We start from the raw sequence: 24,991 nt of genomic DNA, 5'->3' as shown, positions 1-24,991 counted from the left end.
GGCAATCATTTCTCTGAATCCATCCAACCACAATTAATTCCTTAGTCACCCACATAGACTCCAGGCAATGTAATCCTTTTGAACTAAAAACAGGAGTGCCATATTCCAGTAATAAAGTCACATAAATGCAGAGGCTAACCACCCCCTCACCCAAATGTGTCCTCAATGCAGTGACCCCTAAACTCTTCTCCATGGGTTATTTTTCATAGGAAAGATAGGAGAATGTATTTGACAGGAAACGGACCATGGAGAAATGAGACACAGATGTTGATTGTGCCAACATGGTGAGGCCATCTCAGCTGTGCTGAAGGTGCAGCAAATCCCAGGAGCTTAGGCCCTGTCAATTCTGATGAAGTTTAAAAACTATGAAATAGTAAGCTGCTGACAAGAACCTGCTACACAACTGACAGAGAATCACTCTTCTTTTTAGAACTTGAAAGGAGCCAAGACTCTCTCCATCCTACACAAGCAGCCAAGGATGACCTCAGAAAATCAATCCTTAACTGCATTCATCCAGCCACAGGCTTCCTACCTCACTCACTTCCCTAAGGAAGACTACTACTCTTCAGGGAAAGGCTGCCATGGTTAAGGATGTTGCAGAAGAACTTCCAAAACTCCTTAGCCATAGCTGGCAGTTTACAGAGGCTGACTCCAGCTTTGTCCTTCCTATGAAGATTTTAATTCCCATAATTGTTCCTTTTATATGGCTTTGCTCATTAATTTGCTGAGTGTAGATGAGGGGTGCCCATGATTTTATACAAATTTGTAGACAAAGGACCAGAGATTTTGTTTTAATCCTGTTTCTTACTACATGTGGCTTCCAATAAGATGATTAATCTGTTTGAGACTCAACCCTTGTATCTGTCCCACGGGCTGATGGCTGTGGAGGACCAAGTGAGAAACTTGCTCAAGTCAAAACTATATAAAGAGACATTTCTATTCTTGGTCACACAGCTGTAGTTTCTGTCTCCAAAAGCAGAATTTTTTTCCCTAAGGAGGTGAAATAATTCTACATTGAAATCATTAAAATACTAAAGAAAAACTGGAAGAAAACAACAGAAGACAGAAAGTCTTCCCATGCTCAGGGGTTGGCAGAATTAACACTGTGACAACAGCTGTAGTAGTAAAAGCAAACTGAATACACAATGTACTTCAAACTACATCTTTTTATACAACTAGAGATAAATTCTAAAGTTCATATGCAAAGAACCACAAATAATCAGGTCAATCCTAAGCAGAAAGAGCAATGATGTGGCTACCAACACTAGCTGATCTCAAATTATACTACAGAGCCATTGTAACAAAACTGGTATTAGCATAAAAATATATGTAGGCCACTGGAACAGAATGGAAGACATTGAAACCACCCACATAATGACAGCCACAAAGGTTTGACAAAGATGCCACAAACACGATTAGAGAAGAGAGCCTCTTTAGGAATGTTCGGAAACCTGGATATCTACAAGTTGGAGAAGGAAGCTAGATGCATATCTCTCACCATATCTCAGTTCAGAACAGATCAAAGACTTTCTTGTAAGACCTGACACTCTGAAACTGTTAGGAGAAAACATAGAGAAAACATTTAAGACATAGCCATAGCCAAGGATTTTCTGAACAGGACCCCAGTAGCACAAGTAACAACCCCAAGAATTGACAAATGGTATTTTACAGAATGGTAAGGCTTCAACATAGCAAAAGAAATAATCACAAAAGTAGACTACCTACAGAATTCTGAGAAAAGTATCTTTGCCAGTCATACATCAGACATTAGATTGCTACCTAGAATATATGGAGAAGTATAAAAATTAAATAGAAAAATACCAGTACTTCATCCAATACATGGGGCCAATGAAATGACTAGACAGCTCTGAAAAGAAACACAAATGGCCAGTGGATACTTGAAAAGGTGTCAACACCTTAGACACAGAGAAATAACACTGTCTTGAGATTCCATCTCACCATCTCACCAGAAAAGAAATGACCATCAAACCTGGTGAGGATGTGAGGAAAGAGGCTGGTGAGGATGACAACTGGTACAGACTCTGTGGGAATCAATACGAATATTTCTCAAAAGACTAAAGCCAGAATTACAGGATGGCTCAAATATAACAGTCCTGTGTATATTTCCAAAGCAATCTAAGACAGTTAGAGTGAGTGTCCATTCGTGTCTATCACTGAACTACTCATAATAGCTGGGAATTGCAACTAGCTCTGATCTAGGCCAACAAGTTAACCAATAAATGTAGCTATATACGCATGATCTTTCATTTAGTCATAAAAAATGAAACTGTAGAAAAATAGTGGAGCCAAAAGTCATTTTGTTAAGCAAAATAATCCAGACTCAATAAGACATATATGAGATACCTCTCTCTCTCTCTTTCTCTCTCTCTCTCTCTCTCTCTCTCTCTCTCTCTCTCTCTCTCTCTCTCTCTCTCTGTGTGTGTGTGTGTGTGTGTGTGTGTGTGTGTGTGTTTAAAGGGGACCATGAAAAGGGAAGGAAGAAATCTTAAGTTAAGGGCAATGTGGGGGGGTAATTAAATATATATCATATTTATAGACATTATTTATATACATATATAAAATAAACAAAATAACAAAAACAAAATCTGTTAGCCCCATACACCTAAACGCTATCAGGAAACCCATCCCTTTGCTGGTAAATTAAACAAAATAATAGAGTTGTGAATTTTGTTGTTTCCACACTTTTGTGTCTTCTCTCACATCCATGGATACACAGTCTAGAGCTCAGTAAAGACGGCATTGATTAGAAGACTCCTTTGCCATACAATGAGCAAAGCATAAGGCTGGTGTTTACTCATCTACTATATTAAGTCAAAAGGCTTCTATAGCACCGAGTCTTCAGTTCCAGAGCCATGTAGAAACACGCACACATGCCCCAAAAGCTATCTCTGAGACACAGATTCTTAACACAAGTTGTAAACAATGTGTTCTCTATGTTTATTCTACTAGGGCTCTGAGCCTGGTCAAGACTGTGAATGCTAAGCTATTCAAATGCCACAGGCCAAACCACACTGAGAAGGCTTTCTTGGGAGCTAGGCTGTTAGCCCAAAGAGATCAACAAAGAAGTACACTCTGATAAAGCTCAGGCAACTGATGCTCCTAAGTTACATGGTCACAGACTCAACTCTAAGGAAGACACTAAAATGAACCTAAGGGTGGGACGCACACTGCCAAGAGCTAAGCGTTCTGAGGCATGAGGGTGTGCATACAGAAGAATGGGTGAAAAGAGGAACAGTAGCACTAATATAAAAGCCCAACCTATCACAAAGCCCAATGGTCATTAGGAATCATTAATGAGTCCACAGAGATGTATCTCAATCCCTAAGATGTATACCCTATCCATATAAGAAGGCTAAAGTGTTAAGATGAAACCACACAATTAGTTCATATAAAAAAGGAGAGATGGCTCAGCAGTTAAGAGCACTGACTGCTCTTCCAGAGGTCCTGAGTTCAGTTCCCAGCAACCACATGGTGGCTGACAACCATCGGTAATGAGATCTGATACTCTCTTCTGGTGTGTCTGAAGATAGCTACAGTGTGCTCGTATAAATAAAAATAAATAATATTGTGAATAAAATATAGGGTGTAAAAAAATAAATAAAATTTAAAAACCCATAGAGCTAGAAAGAGAGAGAGAAAGAAAAGAAAGAAAGAAAGGAAGGAAGGAAGGAAGGAAGGAAGGAAGGAAGGAAGGAAGGAAGGAAGGAAGGAAGGAAGGAAGAAAGTTCCAATAACAGGGGAAGAGTAAACACTTACATGCTGTGGGGTTGAAGAAAGCCAAAGTGGCACAGTTATTTCAAGAACAGAGAATGTGACATATTCACTCTATACAGGACTGCCGTGTTTCATATTTCAGGATAACTGTCATAAAGAGACAATATGGCTGGGGAGTTCTACTTATTGAACCCAATCATATGTCAGACCAAGTGTTTCATATCCCTTATTGAATTCTGGTGATTTGTATGGCTATATAAAGATGTTTCAATCTTTCCTTGGTATTTTACAGATAATGATCACGTGGCTCAACTCCCATTTAATTGCAGAGAGACTTCAGAATGAACTGTCAAAGCAGCCCCTGGGGAATGGCTCTCATCAGGCACTCCATAAGAGAAGTTGTTGACCTGTAAGCTGATGACCTGCCAGGCTGCCTTCCCTGGTTTCAACAGCCAGTGGGAACTGGCTCCAACCTAGAGTGATGAAACAGTCATTGAAGACTGAACCAGTCTGGCAACAAGAGCAGACCAAAGGCCAGATCCAAGGAGCAAAGCATTAATGCTAAGAACGGCCATCGGGAGAGGAGTGAAATCTACGGCTCAGGAAGAGGCTAGGGAGGGAGAATAGCAAGGACAGCTGACAAAAGAAACTAAAAGATGACGTGCTAGGTAGAGCAAGGCCCCCACGGATGTCTGAAGTGAACGGTAGCCGGTAAGGAAGGAATCACCCTGTGTCAAGCACAGGAACAAGACAGCCCCACCCCAGTCAACACCACCCAAGGCTCACCTATCATGACATACGCTCTTTTTCCATTCATAAACCAGGAGCTGTGTCGATAGGTAGGTAGCATCAGAGTGGAGTGTACAAACCCAGGCAGGTCATGAGTGACCTTAGCCAGTTCAGCATTCACTCAGATTAAAAACATATCAACAAACAAATCCCTGAGAATATAAGGGCTAGAATAGATTCTTAAATTAATTTTTACTTAGCAGGCCGGATAAAAAGTTCCTTCGTGCCATTTTCATCCACCTCAAGTCTTTGTGTGGATATAGTTATTTTTTTTTCTTTTTAATTTTTAAAGGAAATTCTCTTTTTAAAGATTGATTTATTTTTGGTTATCTATATGAGTGCTTTGCCCACGAGCATGTTAGTGGATGTTGTATGTTCAGTGCCTTAGGAATCAGCAGAGGGAGCTGGATCCCCTGGAACTGTAGTTACTGATGGTTGGGAGCCTCTGCATGGATGCTGGGGATTGAAGAGGAGTCCTCTGCAAAAGCAGTATCTGCTCTAATCACAAGCATCTCTCCGGCCCCAAGACTTAATGAAGTCTTGTAACAGAAAAAAAGTCTAATTGACATGCAAATAGACAAGTTATGAAAAAAAGGCCAATTTAAATGATAGTATGTAAGATGTCAGATTTGTTTGAATCTATTAGTATTAAAAAATAGACTATGAAAGGAGACCACTAGTGTCCTGAAACACCATAGTCTTGTGGTTAGGGACTGTCTTCTCTAGAGATGGCAACTAATGAGTGCCACACCTAGATTTTCTTCCAAAGAAATGTGACTACAGGATATTTAATGTTTTTACATAAAAATTTCAATTAAAAAGGAAGAAAAACAGGCAAATGAGACTATAATAACTTATCTGAACTCTTAAGATCTTTAAAGAAACAAATATCAAGCTGAAAGACCTGAGTTTGATGCCCGGAACCCACATGGATGGAGAGCGTTAGCTCTCACAGGTTGTCCTCTGACCTCTGCCTGGATACCATGACACCCTTAAACATGCATGTACACACATATATGCAAATGAGACAAATATATTTATAATAATTTTATATCAAATAGACCCACTGGTAACTATTAAGAGAGAAATAAGTGATTAGTGGAGATTATCTTATAAGATGTTGCCTGAATAGTCTGAGCACCAGAGTCTCATCTTTAATACTCCCCATCTACTCCCTCTGTCCTTTAGATTCATTTTTCTTTCTTCATGAAACTCATAGCTGTTGACTCCTGTGCATTTCATAGTTGAGTTGTTCGGCTGAACCCCAGAGAACAAGGACCCTGAGAAAAGGAACTCTATGTTGTTTATTCTCAAATGCCCGGTGCCCAGGAGGCACTAGAAATACTCACTGAAAGAACAAATAAACATATGCCTAGACACGGAACCATTTGCTCAACTCAAAATGCAGGGCAGGTCCTCCTGGGACTAGGGCAGTGGCTTGCAGCCTTCCTAATGCTGCAGCCCTTTAATGCAGTTCTTCATGCTGTGGTGACCCCCAACCAAAACTTACTTCATTGCTACTTCTTAAATGTACTTTTGCTATTGTTATCAATTGTAATGTAAATATCTGTATTTTCCAATGGTCTTAGGTGACCCCTGTGAATGGGTCACTTGAACCCCCCCAAAGGGGATGTGGCCCACAGGTTGAGAACCACTGGGAAAGAGGACTGGTTTGGGATTCAGTCTCAATAAACAGTTCAGGCTGGCCTGGAACTTGCTTTGTGTCTCAGGCTGTCCTCAAATTCATATTCCTCTTGTTTTACCCTCAGAGAAGCTGATATTAAGGCACGTGTTATTATGCTTGGCTAACATTGCACTTTCTAAAAAGCAATTTAGAGTACCCACGTATGGAGGTGAGAGCTGAAAAGTAAAGGCACAAGAAGGTAGAGCTCGACATTCATTAGCATTGTCTGAAACTTTTAGAATTCAACCCAGATTGCTCTCTGTCACAGCCCCCTACGTGTGTGTGTGTGTGTGTGTGTGTGTGTGTGTGTGTGTCATGGTGGCATGCGCAAGATGAGTTGGCATGGAGACCAGGAAGTTCTAAAAGGAGCAAATAATTCTTACTGACCCAAACCACCTCTAATAGGTTTTGAAATAAAATATATCCATGGGTATAAAGTTATCTGCTTTCATTCCCTCTCATCTTTTTCAACCCTGGAAACTCTATTTCTAATGAAAAGATTAAGATGGAAAAATAGATTTCAGTACTATAAAAATCCCTCGTGGGAAATTGAAGAGTGTGGCCAGTTTAATATGAACAATGAAGGAGTGGTAACTCTATGTTGGAAGCAGATCTTGATCTATGTATTATAGAGCCTGACATTCTGCCCAAAGCGGAAGGAGAAAGCACACTGCCTGTCCTTAATCATGGAAGAAAGAAGACAGACAGCAAGGCAGACAAGGAGCACAAGTGTGACTCTGGTCTAGCTGAGCAACAGACCGAACTATAGGAACTACAGTCCCATTGGTTGGAGCTTCTTGGTGATGTGGATGCAGACGGGGATGTAGATGGGATGTAGATAGGATGCAGATGGGAATGTATATGGTGTTTTAGAATAAGGCAACTGTACCAGCAACAATGGCTACACCGTTATTTCTACTCAAGAAGCATTGCTTGCTTACTCATCAGTTTGAGTAGACACATAACATTAGTGAATCCACGAGTCAGGATGTGTTTGTACTCTTGTGAACTATGGTTAGTTAAGGCACAGTTTCTGGGTGGTACACACCAGTGTGTGAAAATGAGAACACCAAAAGAACTCAGAAACCTATGTCGGATGGGAAAACTAAAACCCAGTGCGCTTTCTGAGTAGCACCAATGAAAGGGATCACTGCTTGTCAATAAACAGTGAATGGACAGAAACCTTTTCTTCTTTTCCTCAAAGACATACATCTCACAGTGCCATTGGTTGGAGCTTCTTGGGGATGTGGATGCAGACGGGGATGGAGATGGGATGGAGATGGGAATGTAGGTAGTGTTTTAGGACAATGGCAACTGTACCAGCAACAATGACTACACAGGTCCTGATGTCTGGTGCTGAAGCCAAAGCTCTGACATTGGGGGTGCCTCTGTTGCCAACTAATCTTTGTCCCTCTAAAGCACCTGAATGTCTTCCCAAACTTCGCAGAATACAAATCAACATGTGTGACTGAGTGGAAGGCCCTGCCTCCTCCATCCCTACATCTTGCAGCATGTTTTCTCTGTTCTCTGAGATCAACTACTTTGGCCTTACTCTGCACAATCAAGTTCATCTTTTCCTAAGCCTCTGGCACACATCTTGCCCTCTCAGAAATGGTCTCCCTTCCTTACCCATTTAAATGTTCATTAAGAAGTATTTGAGAGCACACTGTTTTATGATCGGTTTTGCCTCTCAATATATTTCAGTATGTGATACCATTTTGTGTGTGTGTGTGTGTGTGTGTGTGTGTGTGTGTGTGTGTGTGTGTGTGTGTTTACTACATAATTGGGGGGATATTAAAGTAGGAACGAGTGATATGCTAAACTCACACATTCAAAGTTCTGGCATAAAGTAGAAAGATGTCAACTTCTATAAAAAGAGACTTATTTTCTTAAATCTTTATATATCTAAGTATTTTCTTGCATGTATGTATGTGAACCAAATGTATGCTGTGCTCCCAAGGCCAGATGATGGTAACGGAACCCTGGAACTGGGGTCAACTGGAGTGACAGGTTAGTTGTGAGATGCCATGTGGGTTGTGGGAACTGAACCAGTGTCCTTGGCAAGAGCATCCTGTGCTCTTGACAACTGAAAACTTCCTCCCAGAACTAAGAGCTCAGCTTGAAACAAAATAATCACAGGCAAACAGATGCACAAGGGCAGAGGACCCCAGTAACACAGAGGCTGTCTCTTCTTCAGCTCCTGGAGTCCTACCTTGGTTTCAGCTCCGTGTATGCCATGCCAGCTTCTGGCTGTGCCCTGCCTCTCCCTCTTCCACTCCACCTCACTACATCTTCTACCCTTTAGTCCAGTACTAGAAATTGAACGCAGGAACTTACACAAGCTAGGCAAGAGCGCTACCACTGAGCTACGTCTCCAGCCATTTTGAGAGATCTTGCTAGGTACCCTAGGCTGGTAAACAACAATCCTTCTGCTTCTGCCTCCCAAAGAGCTGGGATTGTGGGCATGCCCTTCCCTTTCTATGCCTTTTCCTCTCCATCTTCCTTTCCTGTAATGTTGACCATTTTGTTTTATTTTGTTTAAGATCTTATTAGGGATAGTTTGGGTCCCTCAGAACTATTTGTCCCTTCTAGAACTTCATTTCCCCTGCGCCAACTCATTCTCTTACATCCTCCATGATTAAAAATTACTCAAAACTCTTTTGAGAACCACAGTCATCTCTTAAATTTCGCTTTTATTTTCAAAGAAACGAAATCCTGATGGGGGTGTGGTGGTACCTACCAAGGCATTGTCCATTCCAGCCGCGGAACCCCTCTGTGCAGGGCACACACTGGTAAGAGCCCGGGGTGTTCACACACTGTTCCTCGGGACAAGTGCTTGGCTTCAGACACTCATCAATATCTGAAAAATTGGGAAGTTAGGTAGTGAGCATTTTATCAGAAGCCCAACACGAGCACTGAATTTCATCATGAGAGTGAGAAAAAGATCTTATATTTCAGGAAAGAAGATAATTAGGTGGGGCTCTGGGTCTAGTGGCAAATATCCAACAGGAGCACACAGATAAAGCTGGTTGCAGCTACACTTTGGAAGGGTGGCCGTTTCCACTTGGGAGTCAGTGGGTTGTCTGGGGCCACACCATGGACCAAATCTTTCAAGTGATCGCAAAGCTTGCCAGAAAGAAACACAAACAATGAGGATGAGAGTGAGGAGGCCACATGTCTATCCAGTGGAGGTTTTCTCCAGAGACATACCGTCGCTTTTGCTTCCATAGAACAGAAGGCGTTCTAGGATTGAGTAAATTAGTATCACATTAGATGAACTCTTAGGAGTATAAAGAGAAGGAGAAGAGAATGAACTCACCAGATACTGCAAAATTTTTCTAGAAGAAGCTCTCCCATTAAATGTCAGCTTTACTGTGTGCTGCTAAGTGACTTTATTAAATGTAATTCTTTTTTTTTTTTGAGAGAGAGAAACCACTTTACATATGGTTGACATTTCCTCAGAGGTACTCAGGTAGGCGTGTGTGTGTGTGTGTGTGTGTGTGTGTGTGTGTGTGTGTGTGTGTGTGCTCGAGCATGCGCACGCATGTATTTGAGAAAAAAAAACTTGTTGGAATTGCTTTTCTACTCCCACCCTGTGGGTCCTGGGGACTAAGCTCAGGTTGCCATGCTTGCTAGAAAACACCTAGGCATGGCATCTTTTTTTAATTTTTTTCAAGACACTTGAAAAATAAAAGAGGGGAAGAAGAGGCTCTAGTTGAAAATGATACCAGTCCGGAGCTACTGTCGCCATACAATAGAAGTCTATTTTCCTGGAGAAGAATTTTGTACTTAGAGAAGCACATGCAATGTCTAAGTTTCCCAATACAAAATGTATGAGAGAGAAGACCCTCAAAACATCCTTATGGAAACACACTTTTCGGATCCAAGGTAAAAGACGAAAGTGAAAAGAAGCAGAATTGGCTCACTAATTAAGTCATCACAGACACTTGCGGTCTTCATTCTAGATACCTTTAAGAATCCTTTGTGAGAGAAACTTCTGTGCACGAAAGATGCTTAAAGGGAATATTATGGAGACAAAACAAAAGCACCAAGTCACTGTTGTAACTACATGACACACTGTTGTGCTCTCTCTCTCTCTCTCTCTCTCTCTCTCTCTCTCTCTCTCCGCCACTGTATATGAATCTTTTACTTTTTAAAAAATAGAAATGCAACTGCCAAATCAGATTGCCACAGGCTGCTCTGTGTTGAGGTGTCGGGCAGCACCTGCAGATACGCTGCAGCACTTCCTGCTTGACCTTCAGCTGTGAAGCCAGGGCCACCTGCCTTGTGACATTTTAAGGGCAAATGAGATAATGTCTGAAAATTACAAATGGGCTCCTTGGAGACTCAACTCTGTTTGAAAGCAGCTTCCTTAATGACATCTTAGATAAGCTTCAGGGAGCCAAAGACCTGGGGACCTTTGGCTCTGGTCCACCATGGAATTAAAAACAGTCACATATTATTGGGTCTCTTTTTCTCTTCGAGGCTTTTTGTGTAAATAGATTGATGCACATCCAGGGAACCCTGGTGACATGTTAACTAGAGTTAAATAATTCCTATAGATTGAGTATTACTGAATATTCTATCAGCTATAAATCATAGCATTTTAAATGTTCTAATCTACTTCTTTCTGTCATTGTTTAAATATCCTCTCTCTTCTTTGGGACTGTATAAAGACCATAATTAAGGATTAGTGTTTGGTTTTCTTTTTGTTAATGAATATTTGTCAAATGTATCTTCAATTTCTAGCACATTTCTGCTTGGACCAAGAACAAAGAATCGTGGAAGAGGACATAAAGACACTAAAAGAGGAAGATGACAAATATCATAAAGGCTTCAGCTACACATGCTGATGCTCGTAATGACCCTGTCGATTGACTTCATGGCTCTCCATTTACAGACGATGAACTAAGGTTTAGACCAAACAGTTACTACAAATGAGGGTTGTCAGCTGAGTCCCTCCCACGATTTTCTAGGCTCACACTCTCTACTGCAGAGGGAGGATTCCCTAGAAGAGGACAGTGGGGACACTTTGGTGTTCGTCCAGTGGCACAGGGCCACAGATGGGAAGGTTCATGGCAATGCTTAGCTCCAAACTGATCTGAAGCCCAGCAATACACGACACTCCCACTTGTCTCTAGAGTTAGAACCCAAGGGGCTGAGGCAAGAGGCCAGCAGGACAGTCAGGTATGGACTGCCAAGAAATGTCTAATTAGTTCTCCTTCCAGGCCTAGGTCATCTGAGTGTGAAGGGAGCCAATATGCAGAAGCCAAGGGACAGCTGAGGGAAGACTAGTCCACTGAGCCTGTCCCTCCTTAGCTGTAGAAGTCTGCCCACAGTGGACAAGATGTAGAGCTTCAGACAGCTGCAGCCAGCTAGCCAGGGAGTGCCAGGATCCAATACCACATCTAACTCTAAACCCTCCAAACACCAGGGCAGGGACCTGTGTCTTTGCTGTTGTGGGTCCATGCTAAGATTGCTGCAGAAGTTAATCTCTCTGGGGAAAAATAATTACCAAAGAAGAGGAGGAGGGAGAGGAGGAGGAGGAGGGAGAGGAAGAAGAACTGATGTAAGATGAACATCTGCACCAACAGAAATACCAATTAGAACATAATTCTGACCACACTGTACACAGTTTACAAGACATTTCGCTAATGAGTGCCATCTCTGTCGTGTAACGAAGAAATGTTATCTAGCACTATTAGTCTCTGGTTCCAAATTGGTCAGACAGAGTTTCAAACAGTCTGCAGGAAAATTCCAGAATACATGTAAAAGAAGACAGTTGAGACAAAAGAATGCAACAAGATGGGAAGGGGGAAATGAAAAATGACCCCAGGTTCCACCTGCACTGTATTCACAGGCAAGTGAGCAGCCAGACACTATAATGAAGCCTGGCCTCAGTCCAGAATAGTCACCAATTAACTGTGCTCGCAACTGCAAACACTAGGAAAGACAGATGCCAACGTAAAAAGTAAGGAGAATGTCAATGTAGGAAATAAGGCAGACAGAGCCATGGAAGTCAGGCAGAGGCTGTGAGCAGAGAGACAAGCTTTGAACTTTGTGAAGGGACCAAGGACTCACTGGGTCACGGGCAGAACTGAGAAGAACTGCAAAACCCATGGCAACTGCCTTCCAGCCCTGGCTCTAGACCCAGCTACATTGCTGAGACCCAAGTCACAGGTCTCTGTCTGGTCAGCACACTCACCCTCACAGTAGCCTCTCCGTGACATCCGGTACCCACTGTCACAGTACTCGCACCGGAAGGCCCCAGCGGTGTTGATGCAGCGGCCATCCCTACACATATCAGGCCTCAGGCACTCATCCACATCTGCATGAAACATAAAGTATGGTCCGGGATGAGTCATTTTTAGTTGTTATGGTTCTCTCTTCAGTCTCTAATTAGGATACAAAGTGATTATGGCCTTTACAAACATTTAATTTTGTTTTCGTTTCTACCCCTTCCAACCTGCTCCCCCACCCGACCCCGTTTCCCTGATGCTGCCCCAACCTGCAGCCTTCCTTTCCCAATATGCCTCGATGCCACACATTTTCTATAAGCTCCCCCATAGCTTACTTTTTTATTTACTTACTTATGTTTTTTTTAATTTAATTTGTAATTCATTTTTACACTCCATATTCCATTCACTGCCCCTCCACTCCCACCCTCTAACTGCTCCACATCCCATACCTCCTCCCCACCACGCCCCATCTCCACGTGGATGCCCCCACCTTCCACGCCATCTTTAAGTCTCCTTCTCCCCCTTCTCATGGGTCCCTTTCTGCTTTTTTTCAACCCTCTTCCTACTCATTTCCATATAAAAACATACATACATGCATACATACATACATACATACATTCATACATACATACATACTTAGGAGCTGCATATAAAAAGAACATGCAGCACTTGGTTTTCTAAATATAAATAAAATCACTTAGAATTTTCTAGAAATTTTAGTGATTTCATTTTTCATTAGAGCTGAAAGACACTTCTAGTGTGTGTGTTTTCTCTCTCTCTCTCTTTTCATTATCCATTCATTTGTTGATACCGATTACCTAGTCTGGTTCCAATTCCTGACTACTGTAAATAGTACAGTAATAGCTATAAGTGTGTAACTGTATTCATGGCAGGATACAGAGTCTTTGGGGTACATGTTAAGAGATGGTATTGCTAGATTATATATGGTCATTCTATTTATAGGGATTTTTTGTTTTTTAGAAATCTACACACTATTTTCCACAGTGACTGTACCAGTTATGCTTTGCAAAGATACCACTTTCTACTTCTAGCTCCTATCTACTTAAGTATGATATCTGGTTTGTACCATCATTTCTTTAATGTATTCAGCAAGCTCTCAAGTCACATGTTTAGATTTACATGATGGTGGTGGTAAATCCAAAATAACCTGTTTTATCGCACACCTTTGATAGCTTCCTTCCAAAGTGTTGCCTTGACCTTGGGCACTAGCTCCACAACCAGTCCCACAACACCCAGAGGAAGCTGGACTCCAAGGTACTCTAACAAAAGTGTTATCTCTGAGCACCAAGTAGACTGCTACATAACAGCCGATGTTTAATAATCATAAAACAAGTGTGGGAATGTTTGTATGAGCACTGAACTTGTCCATCCCTCAAGAAGCAACATCAAGAAGAGCGTCATTATTACCTATACAGTTAGTACCCTCCTCACTGGCCATAAACCCTGCCGGGCAGACACACAGGAAACTTCCCTCTGTGTTCTCACAGCGACCCTGGGAGCAGAGGTGCCGGACCTGAGCACATTCATCAATGTCTGTTAACAAAAATACAACAGGCGAAATTAGAGCTGGGTTTCAGGACTCTGTTTCTTTGTCCCGTGAAGCACCAAATATCAACACCTTCCCCTGGGGATCAGAGAGATCTTTATAAGCAAAAAGAGCAGCCAAAGGGGAAATGATCCAAAGGAGTGTTAGTAGGGAATGTGTTAGTTTCAACGGGTAGGACTTAAAACAATATAACAACAACAACAAAAACCCCCACAAAACCTATCACTAAGTGCTTCAGAAATGCAGACTTTGGCTCAATAGAGAAGGTTTTCCTGATGAGCGGGAGCACCAAGTACTGGAATTTCCCCTTCACCAGGAAATTCAGGGACAATCCACCAGCAATGCACTCTGGGTCATTGCTGGGTCATGACAATCTCTACTACCTTTCTTGATTAGTAACTTAGGTTCTAAAGGTGACATGTGACAGATGCATGAGAAAGTCAATGCCAGTGGGGCGTCTCTTATATCCACCTACCTACACATAAACATACATGCAGGAAATGCATACAGTAAAGTAGTGCCAGGAGTATGTTCTTGATGCTGGCTTTCTTCCTCTCTCTCTCTCTCTCTCTCTCTCTCTCTCTCTCTCTCTCTCTCTCTCTTTTCTTACTTATTGACCATGTCTTAAAACATAGTACATTTTATTTTGAAGGGTTAAAATAAATTTAGAGTTAATACATTGTAATCATTGACTAATAATTCTATAACAACTATGAGATACTCTCCCCCCCACTCACTTAGGAATCCACTCTTCATGCATTAAGAGATTAGGATTTAGAAACCCCTATCAGAAATCGGACTTTGCCTGTATGCATGAATTTATTTCCGCTGCATGCTTCAGTGTTGGTTTGGGCAAAATACATGGTTACAGGTGCAATTTGCTGGAGTTTATATTTTATTTACTTTTGTAAAGCAGCCCACATTTGTGGAAATGTCCTACCTGTAGCAAGGTTAGTGGCATTAAACACAGAAATAAGAGAATCCTGGGGTTTGGGCAAACTATTTCTTTTGAAACAATTTTTGAAGCTCCCTTTATAAAATAAACTAATGTTTTCCCAAGATGATTAAAATTGAGAAACACTCCAAGTATGCAACTGTTTCCTACTCAATAGTCTGCCTGCCACATGTGTTCCTTACCGACACATTTCCTCAGCTGTTCACTGAACTTGTAGCCCTCGTAGCATATGCAGGTATACCGCACCGGCAGGTTGATGCAGTGTCCTGCTCCGCAAATGTCCGGGTTCACAGTACATTCGTTGATTTCTTAAAAAAAAGGAACAAAACAAGGTGAAAAACCCCAGCTCAGCGGGCATTTCACTGTACCCAGGAGACAAAGCTTTGTGTTTCACGAGAAGCTGAGCTTCATATTGTAGGCACGTAGCCAGAACACGGTGGGCTCTCAGTTTAACTGCAAATTCAGGCAACTACTTTATGACTGATCAGATAGCTCCCCCGCCTAAACTTGTTGCCCATTCCCAGTGAATCAAGTTAGAAGATGAACTAAACAGAAACTCAGAAGTCTTCCATGATGAAGGTTGTAAGAAGATCAATCCTTCGTAAAGTGACTTCCTCCACGGCCTATCAAAGAGTTCCTCTGAATTTTTTTTATGTTTTTTTTAAATACATTTTTATTAGATATTTTCTTCATTTACATTTCAAATGTTATCCCCAAAGTCCTCTATACCCTCCCCCACCCCACCCTGCTCCCCAACCCACCCACTCCTGCTTCCTGGCCCTGGCATTCCCCTGTACTGGGGCATATGATCTTCACAAGACCAAGGGCCTCTCCTCCCATTGATGGCCAACTAGGCCATCCTCTGCTACATATGCAACTAGAGACAGAGCTCTGGGGGTACTGGTTAGTTCATATTGTTGATCCTCCTATAGGGTTGCAAACCCCTTTAGCTCCTTGGCTACTTTCTCTAATTATTTCTTCCAAAGTGAGGGAGTTTGAGTCATCACATGATCTCTCCTAATGAGAAATGCATGAGGATTTTCTATTCATTAGCAGTTCAAATCTGAGTTCCCTAGAAGTGACTAAGCCAATTTTACTTCTACTATCCAGAATCGTAAAACTTCTACATGAATATTATAATGTTAAGGTGATCACACTTTGCCTTATCAAAGTAGAACCGTCTCTTAAATTTGTTCCATCCCTCCTTGCTTCCCTACTGATGCTCCCATGACACTTCCTGCTTCCTCCAAAACTGCACTGCTCAAATTCTCGTCCCAGCCCATGCCATCACTTGTCATCACACCACGGTGGTGGAGATGCCTAGGAAGGCATAAAAATGAGCTTAATTAACCAAGAGATGCAGGATGCAAAAGCACCTTTCTAAGATGAAGTGCCCCATCTAAGATATCCTGTCTCCAATGAATGCTGCAGGAAAGTATAATGGCAGAGTGTGGAAAGTACAGCCAAGTGCTTTGATGGCTCGCAGTCAGAAAGAGGTATAAATTCTAAAATCATTTATAGCCCTGTAGTATGCGATAAGTTACTCAGTCATTTCTAGACCACACTTTTTTTTTAGATAAAATATGTAATTCTTTTTTAAAAAATATTTTTATTATTACGTATTTTCCTCAATTACATTTAGAATGCTATCCCAAAAGTCCCCCATACCCTAACCCCCACTTCCCTACCCACCCATTCCCATTTTTTGGCCCTGGCATTCCCCTGTACTGGGGCATATAAAGTTTGCGAGTCCAATGGGCCTCTCTTTACAGTGATGGCCGACAAGGCCATCTTTTGATACATATGCAGCTAGAGTCAAGAGCTCCGGGTTAGTGGTTAGTTCATAATGTTGTTGCACCTGCAGGGTTGCAGATCTCTTTAGCTCCTTGGATACTTTCTCTAGTTCCTCCATTGGGGTCCCTGTGCTCCATCCAATAGCTGACTGTGAGCATCCACTTATGTGTTTCCTAGGCCCCGGCCTAGTCTCACAAGAGACAGCTATATCAGGATCCTTTCAGCCAACGCTTGCTAGTGTATGCAATGGTGTCATCGTTTGGAGGCTAATTATGGGATGGATCCCTGGATATGGCAGTCTCTAGATGGTCCATCCTTTTGTCTCAGCTCCAAACTTTGTCTCTGTAACTCCTTCCATGGGCGATTGTTTCCAATTCTAAGAAGGGGCAAAGTGTCCACAGTTTGGTCTTCGTTCTTCTTCAGTTTCATGTGTTTTGCAAATTGTATCTTATATCTTGGGTATACTAAGTTTCCGGGCTAATATCCACTTATCAGTGAGTACATATCATTTGAGTTCTTTTGTGATTGTGTTACCTCACTCAGGATGATGCCCTCCAGGTCCATCTATTTGCCTAGGAATTTCATAAATTCATTCTTTTTAATAGCTGAGTAGTACTCCATTGTGTAAATGTACCACATTTTTTTTTTGTATCCATTCCTCTGTTGAGGGGCATCTGGGTTCTTTCCAGCTTCTGACTATTATAAATAAGGCTGCTATGAACATGGTGGAGCATGTGTCCTTCTTACTGGTTGGGACATCTTCTGGATATATGCCCATGAGAGGTATTGCGGGATCCTCCAGTAGTACTATGTCCAATTTTCTGAGGAACCGCCAGACTGATTTCCAGAGTTAGACCACACTTTTTTACAAGTGCAAAATAGAAACAGAGTTCCAACTTTAGAATTGAAAAGAAACGATCTCAGTAGCATGTCACTTTATGTGCAGCTCAAAGGGGTTAGTCATGAATATTCTTCCTACGATTCACAATGAAATCATATATCTGACAGGGATAGAGCTGGAGAGATGGCTCTGCCGTTAACCCTGAAGGTAAAAGGTTAAAAGTGTTTCACTGGCTTGTGTGCATAGACTCTCAAGTAAAAATTCTCCTGTGGGAATTTCATAGTAGGAAAATGAAAAACCAAGACATCTCCAGTTATTGTTTATCCATTATAGTAGATGCCTTCTTTGAAAATGATTGGCATTTAAAGCTCTTGGTTTGTTAACCACTGAAATTCCTATACACATTTTCCTGGCCACTTTCTTAAAACTGGAAAGCCCAAATAGGCAAAAGTAAAATGAATTCATCAGAAAGTGAATAAACATACTAGCACAAATGATTCCGGGTGAACTGAAGGCCGTAAAACTGGGGTTTAATACAATCCTCCTTATGACTACCAATTTCTTGAAGAAGAAATATTTATCTGTTGTTTTTCAGGCATAACTAACTATAGGCTGGAATTTTTACACACATCAATAGAAGTCTCCAAAAACACATGGTGCTGGAACAGAATTCAATATATTCCCAGCACACAGTTTATCAGTGCATTTCAGTTATTTCTCTTAGGTTGGTTCTAGTATGTCCTGTTAACCATCTACAGGAAAGATGGCTAACAATGACAACTCTGTGGTTGTAAGACATGAACATGAGCAACAATTGGCTTTTCCTTCCAATCCAACACATTAATTTAGAGCCATGGGTTTGAAGTTATACAGGTGAAGAATGTTGGGGAGCTTTCGAAACACAGGTAGGACATTCTACCGAGGCATATCCTCCAGGCAGTGCTCACTCCTGGCCTCAGGGGCTCCCTGGTGAAAGTGACTGTCCTTGGTTCCAGGGATTGTTAGGTGTCCCACTGAGATGGTTGGGTGAGTGAGTGAGTGTCCCACTGGAATCTTTCCTGTGCCCTTCAAAATGCTTACATGTGTGCATCTTGGGTTGCAAGACTGTGCTGCCCCTGGTACAACCTCACCCTCACCAGCTCAAGAACCTTCTTCTCTTCCTTGGTCTAGAACCCACTGAGGACTTGGGGGAAAGAACCACGAGTAGTAAAAGCCAGTGGGAAGCCAAATGCTCTGTGTCTCTCAGCTACAAGGCCAGTGGGAGACTCAGCAGCTCGGGGTGTTTATTTTCTACAACTCAATGAACGGAGAAGCTTTGGGCCAGTTTTAAAATCCCATGTGTTGGTGTCAAGGTCACCCCTTCATCATGGAATTGTCCAAAGGTATTGAAGAACAAAGGAATCAATGCACAGACAATGGAACTGGAATAGCAAAGTGATGATTTTATAGTAGAATAACCAATTCATTTCCCATCAGCAGAGTTTTTTTTTTTTTTTTGAGACTGTAACGACAGTAGGGATACACTTCAGGGATGACCATTTTCGAAGAGATCAACTCTGAGTTCTAGAAGAACCAGCCTAGCACATAGTTTTTAAGACATTCTAGCCATGGGTCATTATGGAGGGTTCTATAAGGCAGTTGTGGAAGAGGAAGAGCTGTTCCTGGCCAGTTTGCAAGGCCAATAGAGACAGGACAGGAAGAGTCAGAGCAAGGCATCAAGTATTAACTCATGGAAAGGCTTATTAAAATGCCCTGGCTTCTCAGCTTCCCCAGGAGAAGCAGACATTGTCCCACAACAATTGAAACAGATGTTTCCACTTTGTAAATATTTGCTAGAGAAATAAAGGTTTGATTTTTTCCAACCTATCCTTCAGCTATTATGACACTGTGCAAAATCGAGAATCTAGATGCTGAAATGCCTGATTTATTTGGAAACGGTAGGCCAGTAACGTAGCAAGTCACCGAGTCAGTTGTTCAGAGTGGAGACTAAGGCTTCCTGCAACTACTCTGCTCCTTTTTATAGTGACTCCATGTCCAAGGGTATGTGGCTAGATCCAAAAGGGCTCCTTTCCAATCTTGCAATCACAAAGATATCATCACTGAGCAACGTGGAACTGATTGTGTTTAGTTTAGAATCTTAGATTAGTCCATCCCTTCCTTCAACTATGGGAGAAAACAGCAGTAAGACATGCCATCGACTGTGTCTAGACTTTAAGGGATTAAAAACTGTACAACGTCCCTGTGATAAATGACGCGAGGGTTCCTTAAATCTGTATCTTGGTCCTCACATTAAACTGCCAAGAATGTTTACATTTTGATTGAAAATGAAATTTGGCACGACATGGTAGTCTCATGCTATTGTCCTTCATGTTTACGTAAGAACTCTGGAGCTGCAAATACAGCAATTAGAAGATTCTCTATCTATAATTTTCTCCCTAAGAATGGATTCTTTCCAGAAGGTTATTTTACTAGAGGAAGTGGAAGCACTTAAAACTGTCACACAAAATGGAAAAAGAAGAATTCAGGGTCACTTGTTTCCTGGAAGGAAATATTTGTGCTTCAAACATGTGATAGCAGATGTTAGTCCTGAATATCTGCCAGACTAAATTGAGCTGTCTTCTTACCACGTCATATAGCAGAGTTACATTCATTTCTCTTTCAATCAGCTCCATAATTCAGCTGGAGCCCGGCAACTCCCCCTTCTAGTTATTCCTCACATTTGTGTTTAAGTGATGAAACCCAAGAGGGATGATGGCCCAGTGGCTAGCTGCATACACTGCTCTTCCAGAACCACTCATGTTGGGTGACTGACAACCACCTGCTTCTTTTGGACTCTGCAGACACTGTGCTCACACATGCCCAGACCCTGAACCACATATACATGTGCATATGGACACAACTGGATATATATAATTGAAAACAAAATAAAACTTTATTTGAAAAGAGACATGCCGGATCATTTCTATAGTTTTGTTAAACAATGAACAGCATTTTTAAAGTCAAAATGTAAGGAAGTTTTGCAAAACTACTGTGCGAAAGGTTTGTCCTCTAATGGCTGACAAGCAGACTCAGACAGAACTAAATTTACCTTCGCACTGGGAAATGGAAGTGCAGTGCTTATTTAGAAAACCCTGTGAATTCACTGTTACATGATATGTTGCAACACTGAGACAATCAGAAAGTTTCTATTTCCCCAAATAGTATATTACATGCTTATATATCTTCAGATGAGGAGGGCAGATGTGCATGTATATGGGTTCAGAATATAGAATAATAATTTTAGTCATGCCCATTTAAAAATCATAATTTTTATTAGATCTTAGAGTTGATTTCCTATCAACATCTCTGTATCTCTTTCTCATCTTTATAAATCTATAAGTCTGTATCTCTATATGTCAGCCTCTCTCTTTCACACACAGAGACACACACAAATATACACAGACACACACAGACACACACAGACACACACTGGAGTCCATCTCTCTCCTCCCTTAAATCTTTTGATGCATAGAGTTGATGAGAATGCTGTGAGCTTGCAAATCCCCCTCCCCATTTGTAGCCCCAGGATAACTTCCTACATGGTGCCAACCTCTATATCCCTTGGCATTAAGGTGAGATGAGGCTAGTTTATGTGGAATGAAACTTGCCCACCATCCCTGAAAGTTCTCATTTACCCCCTTTCCCTATAGTCCTGAAGACTCTCTCTCCCTTCGAGACCCCATCATGATGTTATGGTGTGATCTTCTCCTAACGGCTTCACTTGAGAGCCTCATTACAACTGTCTATAGCCATGAGCCCATTCCTCTTCCGAAGAGCAAATTAAAAATGTAATTATAGAGCTCCAAAAATTATTTAGAATTGCTCACATTTCTATTCCTCTCTACTTTGTACTAATAATATAATCCAAGAGAGATGCCATGTAAGCTCAAGGAGGGCTAAGGCCAGGGGTGCAAGTGTGTCTTAGTTCTATCACTGAACTATTTGAAAGTTCGTGGTTAAGCCCATGGCCTTCCTCTTTCTCCTTTGTCACTTAGCATTTTATTCTCAGCAAAGGGGTGTTAGGGTTATTTTCATTCTTCTCTATTATAGATTATGTCAAAATCCCCTATTTATGCTTCTCAGGGTCCATTTTCCTGGGAATGACCTTACTGCGTTTTCCTATGTCTCTACTATAAAGAATACGACCACTTTATATTTTCTCATTTGTTTCAAAAGGAATGCATTTCTAGAATTTTAAAAATAAGGGTTAAAATACGTATATTATAAACATTTTTCAAAGATACAAAATCATATCTAAGAGTATAAAGATCGCCTATAACCTATTAGCTCGTCATTGGCAAACAGGGATGCATTTCTTTCCGTCTCCTCTTCCACATTTGTAGACATTGAAAAGTAAAATTGCAATCATGACATTGTGTCCCATAGTTCCTAATTAGTGATACCCCAGAAGTGCTTCTTTAAAATATTAAATATTCTTTAAAAACGTCAATCGTTCTGTAATCAGCCATTGCATGTGTACTAGGATTTCCTTGTGTACGCTCACCTCCAGCACATCTGTTCTTGTGGCTAATCTTGTGATGATCAACCTCACGCATTTGCTACTCCACTTTAAGTGCAGTCTGTACCCATGTTCTCACAGGCTGCACAATGCAGCAAACACTCCACTGACCTGTTACTTGCGTAGGAGCAATCACTTGGCTGGCACTGGATGTGGAAGCTTCAGGAGCTACTTCCACAGGCACAGGAGGGGATGTCTTTTCAACCACTACTGCACGAGGAAGAGGGAAAGGAAAATTAAATCTCGGCATGCACACTGGCATCCTTGTGCAAAATGCAAGTATGACTTCATCTAAAAAATAACACTAGCCCTCTTCAGGAACTGACAATCATCCTGAAAGCGAACGGTACTAAGTCTGAGTTCAAAACATGACCACTTGATAAATAAGAAGTTCCACTATTTGCACACTGTATACAACACAAAAGCATAGTATACTATATAGAACTGATCTTTTTCCACATATACTACTCTTCTCAAAGCAACGATATTTCTAGTATAGGAATGTACTTCAATGTACTGAGATAAATTTCATGACAAATTTAAAGATACAGCCCAATGATTTGTTAAACACAAAGACACACACACACAGACACACACACACAGACACAGACACACAGACACAGACACACACACACACACACACACACCATTATGAATTTCTTCAGAATACCCCTATAAACAGCACATTTCAGCACAGGTTACCTGGAAACTGTGGGTGCAGATGAATAGTTGAAACCCCTGGGGAGAGCTGGGGTTGCCCAGGTTCAAGTCTGGTTTTCTCTTGATCCAGTGAAGGTATTTCCTGGGTAGTTGTTTTTGAGAGAGAGAGAGAGAGAGAGAGAGAGAGAGAGAGAGAGAGAGAGAGAGAGAGAGAGAGAGGCGCAGAAACAAAGCAGGAATTACTTTTCTTTTCCCATGTAGTGTTAGTTTTTATTTAATTAATTATACTCTCAGCAAGGCAAAACTATCGCAAGATCAGACACACACCTACATATGTGGCTTTAAAATATTGTGCTGCTACAATGTCAACTTCTTATTTTTCGCGGCCATGCTATTTATCTACACTCATGCTCTCATCCATTTACTTGGTGTTCAAAGTCAAATCTTGAAAACAGGACCTCGGCTCAGGGCTCCACATTTGATCTGAACTGGGCAACTCTAACCCTAATTGGGGACTAAATATCCACATCGTTTAAAAGTGACTCTGCCTCCCAGCCACATTTTGTAGATAATATGATTGATGTAACAACTGAGCCATAAAGAAGACCCACTAAGCTGAAGTACTCAAGTCAGACAGTTGTCACTGTGGCCTTGTTTAGGCCACATCTAACAGGTTAACCTTCCCAGATCTCTCTCGGCAGTGGTAGGCTACCATAGCAACAACAGCTTGCAGTCTTAGAAGACTCGTGGCTTCCCAACTGGACCTCAAGCACAAAGGGAAGAAAAATAAAATCCATCCATCATCACGGCTCAGCTTTCAACTGTAGCTCTGTAGGGGCTCATGCCAATGGGACACTTGGTCTAGTTAAGTAAGGATCTGGGCTTTTACTCATATCAGCATGGGGCCAGAGAGCTCAGGACACCTCATTAAGTGCATTCATCAAGTTACTTCCTCACTGTTAGCCAACATCTCGCCTCTTGGGCTTAACTTGCAGAAAGCCCACTTCCTGACATGCAGTTCACTCTTGCCCTATCTCCCGGCCTTTGTTATTACCTTCCATGCTTTGACTGTAGATTCCCTCACAGACAGTTTCATCGAAACCCAACTTTGGAAGTATGAATTCCTACAGACTAACTCTGGACATGCTACAAATTCCTCATACTCCCCCACAGTGGTTACCCTTTTCTTTCTTTCCTTCCTTCCTTCCTTCCTTCCTTCCTTCCTTCCTTCCTTCCTTCCTTCCTTCCTTCCTTCCTTCCTTCCTCCCTCCCTCCCTCCCTCTCTCCCTCCCTTCCTTCCTTCCTTCCTTTTTGTTTTTTATGAGATAGACTTTCTTTGTGTAGCCTTAGCTGAACTATAGCTTGCTCCATAGACCAGGCTGGTTTTGAATGCACAGAGAACTGCCTGCCTCTGCCTCCAGAAAGCTAGGATTAAAGATGCCCCACAACAGCCCAGTGGTCCACCCTTTCCTCGTCCATAGTCCTCAGTGTTACAGTCTAGACTTCTTTTCTCATGCTCAGCTGATTGCATCATATAATTGTCCTCTCAAGCTACCACTTTCTCTACCTCAGTTGCTCTTGCAATAGTTCTAGGAATCATTAATCACTCATGACATTTCCCCACATACCCTCCTCTCCATATGAAGGCAGGGCTGTTACTTGTTAGAGGTGGCCTCCATCAGTCTCTGTGTCCTCTTCCCAGGAGCCCATGGCACACACCAATGAAGAACAGCCCAGGATCAAGCACTAACTCAGTCCTGTGGTTTACAGCAGAATCTTCCCACCCCCCTTAGGTGTAGCCTTCCTAATCAGCACCACTTCACTGCTTGCCAGGCAGGAACCCAGTTCAGCAGCTACTACCCCACCGATGACAAGTGTCGTTCCAGCCCGTCAAAGCAGGACCATGTTCCCTCTCTAACAGAATCTTTGTTGCTCCTTTCTAAACCTTCCCACATAAATGTCTCATTCTTGAACTAAGCTCTTTTCTCCACATCTTCCTTCAAGGTGGTGAGAACTTTGTAAAGTTTTAATACTAAACAGATCTTCATTCCATTGCCTACCCTGACTACTCCCTTTTAAATTAAAATGAAGTTAAGAGTATACAAGGAGAATGGTCAAATAAAGTTAAGACTATGTAAGAAAAATGTTCACTATCTCTTTCTGATTCAA

At 41.7% G+C, this 24,991-nt stretch overlaps 1 protein-coding gene across 14 annotated transcripts in view; it reads right to left on the bottom strand.

Annotated features, from left to right (window-relative positions):
• Ltbp1 (latent transforming growth factor beta binding protein 1) overlaps positions 1–24,991 on the bottom strand; it is a 387,033-nt gene that overhangs the window by 87,221 nt on the left and 274,821 nt on the right. For 10 of the 14 annotated variants that reach the window (XM_006524350.4, XM_017317493.2, XM_006524351.3 and 7 more), the window contains 6 exons: positions 22,865–22,964; positions 22,274–22,372; positions 15,152–15,277; positions 13,876–14,001; positions 12,414–12,536; positions 8,949–9,068 (listed from right to left, as the gene is read on the bottom strand). In XM_006524350.4, coding sequence (XP_006524413.1) covers positions 8,949–9,068; positions 12,414–12,536; positions 13,876–14,001; positions 15,152–15,277; positions 22,274–22,372; positions 22,865–22,964 — 694 coding nt within the window. The remainder of the gene's footprint in view (positions 1–8,948; positions 9,069–12,413; positions 12,537–13,875; positions 14,002–15,151; positions 15,278–22,273; positions 22,373–22,864; positions 22,965–24,991) is intronic. The other 4 variants (XM_006524348.4, XM_030249831.1, NM_001331233.1 and 1 more) reach the window with 1 other exon arrangement.

This window comes from Mus musculus, chromosome 17 (assembly GCF_000001635.26).
Source record: "Mus musculus strain C57BL/6J chromosome 17, GRCm38.p6 C57BL/6J".
Lineage (NCBI taxonomy): Eukaryota > Metazoa > Chordata > Mammalia > Rodentia > Muridae > Mus > Mus musculus.
This window is presented reverse-complemented; position numbering and strand designations above follow the sequence as displayed.